Raw genomic sequence first — 14,938 nt, forward strand, 5'->3', positions numbered from 1 at the left:
AAAAAGGTGTGAATTTAAGGAAATGGGACCTGGATAAACTGAAAGAACCAGAGGTTGTAGAGAGTTTCAGGGAGAGCATAAGGGAACAACTGACAGGAATGGGGGAAAGAAATACAGTAGAAGAAGGATGGGTAGCTCTGAGGGATGAAATAGTGAAGGCAGCAGAGGATCAAGTAGGTAAAAAGATGAGGGCTAGTAGAAATCCTTGGATAACAGAAGAAATATTGAATTTAATTGATGAAAGGAGAAAATATAAAAACGCAGTAAATGAAGCAGTCAAAAAGGAATACAAATGTCTCTAAAATGAGATCGACAGGAAGTGCAAAATGGCTAAGCAGGCATGGCTAGAGGACAAATGTAAGGATGTAGAGGCTTATCTCACTAGGGGTAAGATAGATACTGCCTACAGGAAAATTAAAGAGACCTTCGGAGAAAAGAGAGTCACTTGTGTGAATATCAAGAGGTCAGATGGAAACCCAGTTCTAAGCAAAGAAGGGAAAGCAGAAAGGTGGAAGGAGTATATAGAGGATCTATACAAGGGCAATGTACTTGAGGACAATATTATGGAAATGGAAGAGGATGTAGATGAAGATGAAATGGCAGATACGATACTGCGTGAAGAGTTTGACAGAGCACTGAAAGACCTGAGTCGAAACAAGACCCCAGGAGTAGACAACATTCCATTAGAACTACTGACGGCCTTGGGAGAGCAAGTCCTGACAAAACTCTACCATCTGGTGAGCAAGATGCATGAGACAGGCGAAATACCCTCAGACTTCAAGAAGAATATAATAATTCCAATCCCAAAGAAAGCAGGTGTTGACAGATGTGAAAATTACTGAACTATCAGTTTAATAAGTCACAGCTGCAAAACACTAACGTGAATTTTTTACAGACGAATGGAAAAACTAGTAGAAGCTGACCTCGGGGAAGATCAGTTTGGAACACGTGAGACAATACTGACTCTATGACTTATCTTACAAAATAGATTAAGGAAAGGCAAACCTACATTTCTAGCATTTGTAGACTTAGAGAAAGCTTCTGACAATGTTGACTGGAATGCTCTCTTTCAAATTCTTAAGGTGGCAGGGGTAAAATACAGGGAGCGAAAGGCTATTTACAATTTGTACAGAAACCAGATGGCAGTTATGAGAGTCGAGGGGCATGAAAGGGAAGCAGCGGTTGGGAAGGGAGTGAGACAGGGTTGTAGCCTGTCCCCGATGTTATTCAATCTGTATATTGAGCAAGCAGTAAAGAAAACGAAAGAAAAATTCAGAGTAGGTATTAAAGTCCACGGAGAAGAAATAAAAACTTTGAGGTTTGCCGATGACATTGTAATTCTATCAGAGACAGCAAAGGACTTGGAAGAGCTGTTGAATGGAATGGACAGTGTCTTGAAAGGAGAATATAAGATGAACATCAACAAAAGCAAAACGAGGATAATGGAATGTAGTAGAATTAAGTCGGGTGATGCTGAGGGAATTAGATTAGGAAATGAGACACTTAATGTAGTAAAGGAGTTTTGCTATTTGGGGAGCAAAATAACTGACGATGGTCAAAGTAGAGAGGATATAAAATGTAGACTGGCAATGGCAAGGAAAGCGTTTCCGAAGAAGAGAAATTTGTTAACATCGAGTATAGATTTAAGTGTCAGGAAGTCATTTCTGAAAGTATTTGTATGGAGTGTAGCCATGTATGGAAGTGAAACATGGACGATAAATAGTTTGGACAAGAAGAGAATAGAACCTTTCGAAATGTGGTGCTACAGAATAATGCTGAAGATTAGATGGGTAGATCACATAACTAATGAGGAGGTATTGAATAGAATTGGGGAGAAGAGAAGTTTGTGGCACAACTTGACAAGAAGAAGGGACCGGTTGGTAGGACATGTTATGAGGCATCAAGGGATCACAAATTTAGTATTGGAGGACAGTGTGGAGGGTAAAAATCGGGTATGGGAGACCAAGAGATGAATACACTAAGCAGATTCAGAAGGATGTAGGTTGCAGTAAGTACGGGGGGATGAAGAAGCTTGCACAGGATAGAGTAGCACGGAGAGCTGCATCAAACCAGTCTCAGGACTGAAGACAACAACAACAACAACAACAACCAATCAATCACCACGCTGAGTGTCAGCTGATACTAATTACCAAAAGTTCCAGTCCCATTGACCATTATCCCTGTAGCATTCATTTCTGGAATTGCACTAACACTCATCACACACACTACAAGTTAAAGCATACTCACATCTTCCCGGTATCTTATGTTAAGTAGATGCTCATTTATTTTGGGCCACGAAGGAACACCACTAAGATTCCACAGCTGGATGGAGTGTTCAGCAATACTGCCAGCTCTTATCTGCAATGGTGAAAGTAATTAAGATAAATGTAGTCATCATAAAGCAAAAATACCATACATGTCAAAGTACAGCAGCATTTATCCCATTTTAAATTTTAGCACTACTGCAATTTCAAATCAGTAACAAATAAAAAATAGTACTTTGTCAATAACACTTCAAGACATTCCACAGAACTGAGAACTGACTTCAGGGTTGAAGATAAAGTTGACAATGTGGCCAGAAATGTTATTTATAATGCTCAGAATATACACATCAACATCCTTCAAATAGACTTTCATGCTGTAGTATGACGTTACCAAATGAATGAGACTTTCAAGGAATATGAGGATTTTCTAATGATGTGCCTTAGAGAAACAAGTTTGAAGACAAATGTGAGTAATGGAGATAAAATATTTTGGCACTTAAAACAAACTCTGCTAGTTTTGTGAATCAGAGCTATGCATTAGAAGCAATAAACTGAAAACCAGTCTGCATATAAATCTGATTCTCACTCCAACTCCTGGTCAGTATCAGTATTTATTAATCCTACAAGTACAGTCTATTTGAGTCTGGATCACCTTCCTGTGTTGCAAACTTTCATTCCATGATGAAGATGTTGAAAGGGTTTTATGGAACTTGACAGTGAGTCTTAAGCATTAAACACACACACACACACACACACACACACACACACACACTGCACATGCATGCACATATGGACCAAAATGTTAGATTATTTTAATGATATTTAAAACTGATAAAAATTAGTTCAGAAGATGACAAAAAAATAGACTGAAATGCTACACCAGATTCATATGAGTGGCTAATCACATAACTACAAATGGAAGTTCACGACACTGTAACATGCTAAAATTTACAGTAAAATAGTGTAGGGTGGAGTCTTACTGTTCACAAAGTTTTAAAACATGTACCACATTCTTTTGACATCAGTTAAAGTCGAGGTCAGGCACCCACTTAAGTTTGCTTCTGTCCTCTTGTCAGAATATAAAATGTAGTTTTATAAAATACTGAAAACTGAAATGGGTACATCACATGCACCACAACAACCGAGACCTCTTTTCAGAACAGAAAGCCATTTGTCAGTGGACAAGACAGTGTAAAGCGATAGATCAGCATGACTTTGTACCATTCCTGTAAGCAGAAGTGCCATGGTGAGACAGTTGGTTTCTCAACTGCAGCTTTTTGGCTGTGGCTTCCACCTACTCATCCTTCCAATGGATCATGACCTAATGACTGAACAGTAAAATAACAAAGAAACAGTGCTTAAAGACCATAGGACATTTCTGACAAAATTTTTCTGGCTGCTGTGTCTGTCTGCCTATTTTCCAGCCTCACACCATTCCCTGGTACCCAACAAAATACTATAACCTTCTCTCGCATATTTAGCAGGAGAAGAGGATCATATACAAATCATTTTCTCTGCTGGACAGAAATGCTGAATGCCTATAGCACACTGAGAAAATTGATTACAAGAAAATTTCTCCTTTGATTGTGCATTGTCTGCTCCCAGTGCCCTCAAGATTTTGTAGGAAACAGTCTTGTACATTATGAATATTTCTGACAGGTGTATCCTAAGGTTATGACTAGGGAAAACACACAGCAATCAAGGGTGCTCCCACCCATTTTGGACTTCTCGTTTAAACTGTAATAAAATTGCTGTGCTTCTCAAACATTTCATGAACAGAAGATTAGAAAACTACATTTGCAGTACTTTCTCTTTCAAAATATATAAGATCTAAAATCATTCTGATCCTCTTAAGGAACCCAGCAGCATTTTGCTGCAGGCAGGTGTAAAACATTTACATTTTCCAAATGCAACAGCTTGAAAATATGTGTTAAAATATCACACCCTGAACAGGGGGAGGGGGTGATTCTACTAGAGTGTGCTTGTAATGGTTGGCTATTGCAGATTTTGTAGGTCTGTCACGTCATGAGGAGTTTCCACCGCATGGAAAGTGGCAGCCTGTGCACAGAGTTGGAGATAGTTATGGTCCTAAAAAACCCTGTAGTCAGTTTGATTGCATTAATGTGGAGGGAATCTAGCATCTTCTGGTAAGATGGCCTGTTAACCAATAAACAGAGCAACCATAATTTAATCAAGATCATTAAAATGTCTGTAAAACTGAAGCAGGTGAGAGCTCTTTGAGAGACTTGGTTTCATGAGTACATCTGAATCCATACCCTGCAAACCAGTGTGAAGTGCACAGTAGAGTACCTCCAGTCATCCCACATGTTAATATTTTTTCCAGTTCCATTTTTGTGTGAAATGCAGAGAAAATGACTGCTTATATACCTATACGTGCACTGTAATTAGTCCAATATTACAGATCCTACGACAGCAATACATGGAGGGTTGTAGTAATCCCTGTATTTCTCACTTAGAACAGGTCCTTCAAACTTTATTAAGTAGGCTTTCACAGGACAATTCATGTCTGCCTCCGAAGGTCATTTTTTAGCAGTACCACTATGTTTTCCTATGAGTCAAACAAATATGTATGTGACCATTTAATCAGATGACTTGACTGTCAGTAATTTTATGACTTCCATATTTGCCTTTAGCTGTACAATTTTATTGTATACTTTCTACAAGTTTTGGTTGTATCAAGTGCTATATCTGCAAATAGTCAGATATCAGCACATGCTTCAGAACCCAAAAGATAAAAACCTGAAGCCACAAGGTGGACAGGCCACCTGTAAAATTTGGAAATTTGTGGTAAGGACTGTGGGACCAAACTGCTGAGGTCATCAGTTCCTAGGCTTACACACTAATTAATCTAAGTTAACCTAACTTAGACTAATGAAAACACTCACACCCATGCCCGAGGGAGGACTCGAACCTCCAACGGGGGGAGCCACATGAACCGTAACAAGATGCCTTAGACCGTACAGCTACGCTGTGCGGCACAGGCTACCTGTGGAAGAGAATATAACACCAAGTGGTATCTGAGCTAAACATGGCTGACTGATGCCAGACAAGACACAGATATGAACAAGATCAAAGCAGCTTATGTAAACAACAAAATGTAAAGTGGAAACCTTCACCACAATGGTGTCAGCAGGTCAAGAGTAAAAAGAGACACAATCCATATCATGATCAGAGACAAGGACCAAATGCCTAACGGGGTTCTTATTGAATAGTCCATAGTATAATGATGATAGTAATTATTGGTTCAAGCTGGGAAGACTGTCGTTCCATCATTATAACCTATGTGTACTTAATACAACAGAACTACAAAAAACCTCCCTCGAACTATATTAATGTTAGCTTTACAGATCACAACCAAAGGAAGCAGCTAACAATACAGAGCTTTTTCTATCATTCTGAGCTTACAACTGAAATAACTTAACATGCAGGGAAAAAACATCAGAGTTATCTCATAATGCATAATCAAAGGATAACAAAATCATTACACAGATGTATAAAACAAAGTGCCTCTGGCGGCTGGCACATAATGTTTGATGGTGTGATTGTTCTTAAACAAACACACATGACATGCATGATACAACACTACATAACAGTGAGATGTTGCCCCGTGGTGAAAGTGGAGCGTTATTCCAAATAGTGGGCTGGAAAGGAATGTGGTGACTGGATCTTGAGGTATATGTTGGTAGGTCCGTTGCTGTTGTACTCTGCACTGGCAGCCACAGAGGCTGTGATGAGGCAGCTGGTGGGTGAGACTGTAGTCTTGGAAACTCTGGTATTATTGGTTCTTGGAAGATGTAAGCTAGTTTAATGCTATATATAGAAACAGTGGACACCTTTCCGTTAATTGTTATGTCAGCTGTCTTGTCTTCCCTTGTGACTACATGGTAGATGCTGCCATGGGAAGGGCCTTGATCGACTCACTGTCATGGTACATTATTGCTGCCTCAAGTGAGCGATGCCATCCTGTTACTGGATGGCTGACAGCTCGTCATTTTGTGGTGAGTTGTGTAACAAAACTTCACGAATTGTCTGAACAGGTCAGAGTCAAATTGTCATCCTCTGTCTGTCATGATGTGTAACAACAACCAAAGTGTGACATCCAATATGACATGAAAGTAAAAGCCAGAGTTTCTGCTGTGATGTTGTTCACCAGTGCAGCTTCCAGCCACTGGGTGTAATGGTTTATCATTGTAAGTATGTAATGTTGGCCATCAGACAATGGCAATGGACTAGCGATGTCGATGTGAACATGATTAAAATGAGCCATCATGATAGGGAACTTTCCGAATGGTGCTTGCATGTGGCTGTGTGTCTTGCTGAGTTGGCATTTTAAGACAACACCTCACCCATGGGTTGTCGATCAAATACCAGCATGGCACAACTCATGTAGCATATTGGAGATGTCCATTCTGAAGGTAATTTGTAGGAACAGCTGCAGTTTCGATGTGGTCATGTCACAACGCAGCTTGACATCGTTCCCTGGAATTTGGATAAGTTGCAGGTCAATGCCGACATTCCTGCTGATAAAAGTCCTTATAGTTCTGTTGAGCAGTGGCGAGTTTGGCGTAATCAGTCATGCTGGTAATGCTTCCGACTTGAGACAAACAGTCAGCCAACACATTGTCGATGCCAGAGATGTGCTGGACATCTGTGCTGAATTGTGAGATGAACATTAGTTGATTGTGTTGCCTAAGTGAACAGTTTCATGTTGTTCTGGCAAAAGGAGTAAGTTAGCAGTTTGTGATTGGTGTGGATAATAAACTCTCTAGCTTCCAGGTGAGGTCTGAAATATACTATGGATTCATAAACAGCCAAAAGTTCTCTGTCGTAGGCACTCCACAGTGTTTGGGGGGGGGGGGGGGGGGGGGGGATAATTTGTGTGAGAAAAATGCGAGCGGTTGCCATGTGTCACTACATCATTGTTGCAATGTTGCGCCGATCGCCATCTGGTTAGTGTCAACCACTAATGCCTAGTGATCCTGCTGCTGTTATCCTATGCCCTAGGAAATTCACTTGCAGTTGGCCAAAGACACATTTGCACTGTTTCAAGATGATGCTGTAGTGTTCCAACTGCTTAAACACTGCTGTTAAATGCTGCTGATGTTGCCCTGCTGATGACAAAGAAACTAAAATATCATTCAGATAAGCTAAAGTAACAGTTAAGCCCTGTAGCACAGAGTCAAGAAGGGAAGTCGGAGCAGTGTTCCTGAGCCCAAAAGTCATAAATTTGCTCTCAGACAGGTGAAAAGTAGTGGTGATCGCTTCCTTGGAAATATCTCGTTCAGCTACAGGGATCTGTGTTTACACTTTTTCACAGTCTAGGATGCTAAAAAAACAGCACCACTCAATGCACAGTTATAGACATCTAACAGTGAGACTGGTTATCTGTCTGGTATTGTTCTGGCATCTCTATAGTCACCACAAGGCTGCCAGGCACAATCCTTTTTTGGGACCAAATGTGGCGATGAGGACCAGAGACTGCTGGAAGGTTGCATTACATCTTCATGAATCATTCTGTCAAACTCTGCTTTCACAGTTTTAAGATGATCTTGAGTCAAACATCTTGGTCTGCGAGATGTGAGGGACCATGGTCATCTCTGTGTAGTGGACAGCGTGATGACTTACCTCCTTAGGTGTTCCAGGGGGTCATATCAGAGCCGGAGACCCATTCAGTAGCTCTGCGTACTCGCCGTTTGCCACCTGTGTTACTTTGGCAGTATGAATGGCTGCATTTCGCCAAAATCTGGATGCTGTTAAGCCCGTGGTGTTGTCAACCAGGTGTGAGTACTTCATGGCCGGCAGTAGATTATAACGGGTGTGGAAGTCAGCTCTGATGATAGGTTCAGCGACATCAGGAGCAGTAAAATCCTATGCAAAGGCTTGTCGTAAACACAGGTCTATTCCAAGCACAGAGTGCTGTATGTTGTTATCACCAAATTGTTTGTAGCAGTCAGACAGAATAACATGGGTGATTCAACATTTGTTCATGGTTAAATGGACAAATTAGACGCAGTGTCTATTAAATATTTCCAGCTTGACAGCCGATCACTAACAAACAGCCACAGAGACACTGATCAGCAATCACAAGAGGTGTCTACGTCTGATCGCTGTTGACTTTTGGGTAAGTGCAAGGGGTTGTACATCTGCACACTTGCTCTGCAAATTTCCAGTGATAGTAGCAGGTACCTTGCTGTTGAGGAGAGATCATCAATGACCTGCTGCACGAGCATTGGCAGTATCGATTCCGGCCTCTGTTATTGTTCGAGTCACATCAAGATAACAGTTCACAGATGTCCTGCATCAGTAGATCTTCCTTGGCTGCCAAGGTGTAGTAATCTGCAGACAAAACACTTGGTGTCACACTAGTGCACTGCGCAGTGATTGTGCTGACAGGGGCCGGTGTCATCACATCCTGGATTTTATTGGCTAACTCTACTACTATGTCCAAGGGTGTGTCAGACTGTGATGTTATAATTGCTTTGACAGGTCGTGGCAAAAGCCTGCTCCATATTGTGTGCAGTAAGCTGTCTGGAACTGTTCTGACATTTGCTTTGCTTCTTAGTTGCTGTAAGTACTGCAAAGGCTTTCTGTCTCCAATGTCTCCTGAGTGAGAACCTGACAAATTTGCTTTTCTTGTGATGCTGACACTTGCCAGATCGATTGTGCTTTCAACAGTCATGGGAATTATCCTCTGGTGGTGAGGTGATTATATCTTGCACCTCCATGGGGTATTGTTGAACCAGAATAAAAAAAAAAAACTGGCCTCCACCTGCAAAAACCACAAAAGTTGGATTGTGTGGCCAGAAAGGTGGCAGTCTTACAGCCATTATATCTTCTGCAAGCACTTATTAATCCAGTGATATTATGCAGGTAAATCACATCGGGGCCACCACTTCGTACGTACAAGATGGGCAGACAGTCGTTCAACCATTAGAACTAGTGTGTACTTAATATGACAGAACCACACTTCACAAAAACTCTCTCGAACGATATTAGCGTTAGCTTTATTGTTCATAGCCACAGGAGATAACAAATAATACATGACTTTTTCAGTTGTTCCAAGCTTGCAATTGAAAACACCTTAACATGCAGGACACAAAACATCAGAGTTGTCTCGTAACTATTCTTGAACTAATCAACAGTATGAAAGATACAAAAAGAATAAAAAACATAACCAAACAGCAGAAAATCCAAAACAAAATGTTTGACAGTGTGACCATTTCTAAACACACACACACGACACACAGTACAACAATACGTAACTGCATGATGTCGCCACAGTAATCAACAATATCAGATGTGAGCACAGAACTGACTTATCATTCATTGGACAGCCGTATTTATATTGGTCACAAGGAAAATAACTGGCCAGTATGTACACATGGTAACATGAGGGGGGTTGCTAACAGGTCTGTTTCCTCCAGCAGGCATTCAACCAGATTGACCATCTCCACAGTAAGGAAAACAGCTGTATATTAGATGGATATGCAATTAAACTTCCCACTGGATAAATTAAAAACCATCAGTCATAAAATGTTTACAGAACCACATATAACAGACCATGATTTCAATATCAGCACAGAATTGATTTAACTAGGGTTAAAGACAAGGAGCATTAAAGTAGTAATATGAAATCAGTCAATTTTGCACTGGTATCAAAATCTTTGCCTGTTATACATGGTCCTGTAAATTTTTTACAACCCCAATGGTTTTCAATTTACCCAATGGAAAGTTGAATTGCTTATCAATCTAATATACAGCTTTTTTTCTTCCTGTGAACATGACTGATAGGACCAAAACCAGTACCAAATAAGTAAAAAATTTGTACAGCCAATAGCAAATGTGCAATTCTTCAAATCCTATTTGGTCTGGGTTCCACATACTTGCACAGAATTCAAGGATGGTTTGTTTTGTAAGAATAGACTGCATTTTCCCAGCGCTCTCCTACCAAGCCTATGCAGTAATTTCATTTTATATGCCCATAAATTGTTACACCCTCGTATTTGGATGATTTGACTGATTACAATTGTGATTCATCGGTACTGTCTTTGTGTTTTATAAAATGCACAGTTTTACATTTTGGAACACTGAAAACAAGTTTCCAATCTCTGCATCACTTTCAAATTGTATCAAGATCTCAATGAATAAAGACACACATTTTTCAGGTACAGGTACATGTATGCATCATTTTGCATCATCAACAAAAAAATCTAAGGTTACTACTAATACTGTCTGCTAGGTCATTAATATACAACACCAACAGCTAGGGTAGCAACCAAAACAACATGCTGGTCTTACCTGTCAAGAAATTCTCAGTCATGCCACAGTTTTCAGTTGATCCCCTATATCATCCTACTTTCATTAATAAGCATTTGTATTGAACCAAGTCAAATGCTTTTTAGAAGTCAAGAATATGCAGCCACTTAATTGCCTTGATCTATAGCTTTCAGAATATCACACGAGGAAAGTGCAAGATAGGTTTCAGTCACTGATGTCAGAAACCTATGTTGGTTGGCATGGATGAGACCATTCTGTTCCAAGTACCTCATTGTATTGGAGCTCAAAATATAATCTCTGTTTCTACAACAGATGGACATTGTAATGGAACTAGTCAGTGCTCTTATCTCTGTCACATATTGTAGAATATGATACTCTGATTAAATTCATGACATGATTCAATGGAATCACAATTTTAAATCTGAGAACATAATTCATTCCTATATTTTTTCATATCTGTGTCTATCCTGTACAAGCCTCTTCATCTGTCAGCAACTACTGCAACCTATATCATCCTGAATCTGCTTACTATGTTCACCTCTTGGCCTCCCTCTACGATTTTTACCCCACACACTTCCTTCAAGTATTAAATTGGTGGTCCCTTGATGCCTCAGAATGTGTCCATGTGTCCTACCAACCGATCCGTTCATCTGGTCAGGTTGCACCACAAATTTCTTTTCTCCTCACTTCTATTCAGTACCTCCTCATCAGTTACGTGATCTACCTATCTAATCTTCAGCATTCTTCTGTAGCACCACATTTCAAAAGCTTCTTCTTGTGTAAACTGTTTATTGTCCATGTTTCACTTCCATACATGGTTACCCTCCACACTAAAACTTACAGAAAAAAACTTCTAACACTTAAATCTACACTCAACATTAAGAAATTTCTGTTCTTCAGAAACGCATATCTTTCCATTGCCAGTCTACATTTTATATTCTCTTATAGGGAAGCAGCATACTCACGCCTTATAAAATTCACATCAGTCTTTCCATTGTGTGCCAGCCTAGTCCACTGTAACTAGCTCTGACATCATAAATGTTGTGCAATACTTTAAAAATCAAATAAATAACCTGAAACGTTTCTAGCATGTCAGGAGTAATACTAAATCAATATGTGTTGGATATCAGTTCAATAACTTTAACCATTTTCGAAATTTGGATGTTTTTGTGTAAAAATCATTGGCGCAACAGAAAAGAGCTAGAAACTTAAAAATTTATATTTAGATTCCTTTTGCATAATAATTTAGTAGAAATAGTATTCTGGATCTCACAAATTAAAATTTTAGTTGAAATTCATGATTTTCTGGTTTTTGTCTTAGAAATTAAGGAAGCAAGATAGATTAAGTAGGCGAATAAATAAGGCTAGGATGTTTAAATTTAAGTAGAAGGGAGATCCGCTATAATCATAAAGATGTGAGAAGTTTCAACAGAACAACTATAAAACTATAGCTATAGCGTATCTCCAAAGAGCAAGTTCAGAGCTCGTCTACTGCATGTAGTTAATTAAATGAATTCTTTCGCCCAAAATATTTGACTTAGCCACGTCAGACTTTTATCATGATTACTTACTTGTGTGCTGATTGCACAATTAAATTGAGAGCTTCATCGGCCATCAGCAAAGGAAGCAATGATTTATTCGATAACTTAAAGTGGTGCATTACTAGCCCAGCGGCTAGTCAGGAGAGCAGATTTGATCAGGCGTTCCCTTAGCCGTCCGCACCGCGGCTTTATATGTAAGAATGCTGCGCGAGAAAAAAAGGCCCCAGTTCTCTCCAGACGCTGAATAGCGCACCACCTGTGCCGGGAGTTACGCCGCGTCTGTATCATTGTTATAAACAGCCTTGGATGCCGTAATAAGTTACTCGGGATACGCGTAACCATGAAATTGTTGTCGAGTGAAGTGTTAATTCTGGGATGACTTTAATGATCTATCTTCAGTTTGCGTATGTGGTATTTTCATGTGCCGCTGCGGGACAGACATTCTACCATTATTTAGCGTGGCGTTTGATGAACATTATCATCAAATTATGGTGAGCATTCACTTAAACATTTAATTTGAACAGTTACAGTTGCATCAGCGCATTAGACTCTGAACTGCTCTGGTAGTTGGATTGTGTGGATCCTTTTTAGTCTGTGACTTTCAGAATATAGTGAGCATTTTAGAGAGAATGGTTTTTTGATTATGAATCCCAGACAATCTCCTAATTCCTCAGAGCTATAAGCTGTAGCTATAAATGTATTTCTCAGATGAAGTGGGCACTAGGAATTCTAATTACAGGCTTCATGTTTTGCTAATCACATTCTGGTTGCCGTTATTGTAGTTAGAGAGCCAGTGTTGAGAACGGCAAACAACAGCATATAATGGAAATAAATAAGAGGTGCATTTTCATTTACGATATATCCACCCACCGCCCCACATATGGTGCTAATCGGCTGGGAAAGAAACTGAGTAAAAGTGAAAGTGATTTTTAAATATTCGGATTCGGGAGTGAAATGCGACATGCAACTGAGTAATAGAACAGTGATAGTGTTACATGTGTATGTGGATGACGCAATTGGATTAACAACGCATCTGGATTGACGTAGCTGGCACTGAGTCTAGCGGTGCTGCCGGCATTGCGAGAAGCCAATTTCGCCTCACCGCAGTCATCTGCCGGAGCAACCGGAGCCGCACCTGCAGTTGTGGGCCACGCAAACACACAGCAGCCGTCGAAGTGCCGTCTCCAGTTCAATGCGCCATGTCGCATCAGTAATCCTGGTATGTCGCGCCGGCAATGCCATACGTCGTGCAGAAGGAACTAAGTTAAGTGAAAAGCTGTTAAAAAATTTAATAACCTGCACTAAAAGACTGTCGGCGATGGAACCGCCAGAAGAAACTGAGGTTAAACTTAAATCAGAACCTATGTCTGTTGAGGGAACTGTAAATCCAGACAACGGTTCAAGTGTAAATATGCATGAAAATAGTAATGTTAAAGTGAAATATGAAGTATTGTCCCCTGACAGTAGTGTGAAAAGGGGCAATGATTCAATAATAGAGACCCCTGGAGTAAAGCAGAAATCAGAAATTGTTAATTTATTGGATGATAGTTTATCTGATGAGTTAAAAACGAAACAGTCTTCAGAGGTGGTAGAGTTTAAAAAGGATAAGTTAGATTGACTGATCAATCAGATGTTTCATTTCGTTTTGATGATTCTGGTATTGCAGCTAGTTTTTTGTCACCCGAGTGTGATAAAAAAACCAGCTAGTGGGCAACCCAAAGATACTGGGGCTATTGATTTAAATGTTATATTAGAAGCAATAGCTACCAGTAATGCTAAAATGACAGCTGAATTGAAGTATGAGATTGTGGCCAGCCAAACTAGTTTTAATAAACAATTGGAGGTAATGGACAATACCTTCAAGGCTGGTTGCAATAAGTTGAAAGAGGATCTGGACAGTTTTAATTATAAAATTGATTACAATCATGAGGATATTAAGAAAAAGGTTGCTCAACAATTTTCTGAAATGTATAAAACAGTAAAATCCGAAGTTACTGAGGTTCGCAAAGACTTCCAAATGGAAGATGCGAAGCTGGAGCACAAGTTAACAGAAAAGATCGAGGCGGAATCTGAATTGTGCTCAGATAGATTTAAAGATGTTAATATAAAAGTAAACATATGTCAAGCAGAAGTAGATGCAATCAAAATGGATACTACTCATATTGTGCAAAGAGTAGATAATGTTGAAATGAGAGTAGAAAATATTAGTACTAACATTGCTAACATTGAGAGTAAAGTAGCTTCAGTAACTTCTGGTAATGGTAGTATGCAACAAGTTGTAGCTGCAAACGCCGTTTTTATCGGATGTCAGCAGTTCTTGCAGTTCGATCAGGATAAAAATATCCACCCGCTAGATTTCTGGAACGATTTTGAAGATGTGATTCCACCAACTTGGTCTGAACGAGAGAAAATCTCATTTATTAGAAGCCATTTAACAGGTGATGCCATGCGTTGGTCAGCTGATGTTACGTTTAAGCGTAAAACATTAGCGGAATTTAAAACAGCTTTCATTAATGAGTATTGGTCTAGCAATAAGCAAAATGAAGTGTTGAGAGAATTTTGGAGTGGAAAACGCTTCAATGTAGGCAAGGAATCTATTAAAGAGTTTGCCAGGTCATGGATCTCACGTTTGTCACATTTGGCCGAAAAGCTAAAACCTGAAATGATAATACTAGGTGTTGAAGCCAAACTGCCATGGTATTGGCAAACTAGAATTATATCTGCCCCTAGAGACAAACTGGATTGTTTCATTGAATATTTGGAATGTGTAGAGCATGTGGCTGCCAATGAGGAGCAAGCACGTAATAACAGAAATGCTAATAACACTAGTAGTAA

The 14,938-nt window shown here is 39.7% G+C and overlaps 1 protein-coding gene across 1 annotated transcript in view; it reads right to left on the reverse strand.

Moving 5' to 3' along the window:
• Positions 1 to 14,938, reverse strand: part of LOC126191478 (serine/threonine-protein phosphatase 2A activator-like) — a 252,675-nt gene that overhangs the window by 38,123 nt on the left and 199,614 nt on the right. The window contains exon 7 of the mRNA XM_049932362.1: positions 2,248 to 2,358. Coding sequence (XP_049788319.1) covers positions 2,248 to 2,358 — 111 coding nt within the window. The remainder of the gene's footprint in view (positions 1 to 2,247; positions 2,359 to 14,938) is intronic.

The sequence above is a fragment of the Schistocerca cancellata genome, chromosome 6 (assembly GCF_023864275.1).
Source record: "Schistocerca cancellata isolate TAMUIC-IGC-003103 chromosome 6, iqSchCanc2.1, whole genome shotgun sequence".
Classification (NCBI taxonomy): domain Eukaryota; kingdom Metazoa; phylum Arthropoda; class Insecta; order Orthoptera; family Acrididae; genus Schistocerca; species Schistocerca cancellata.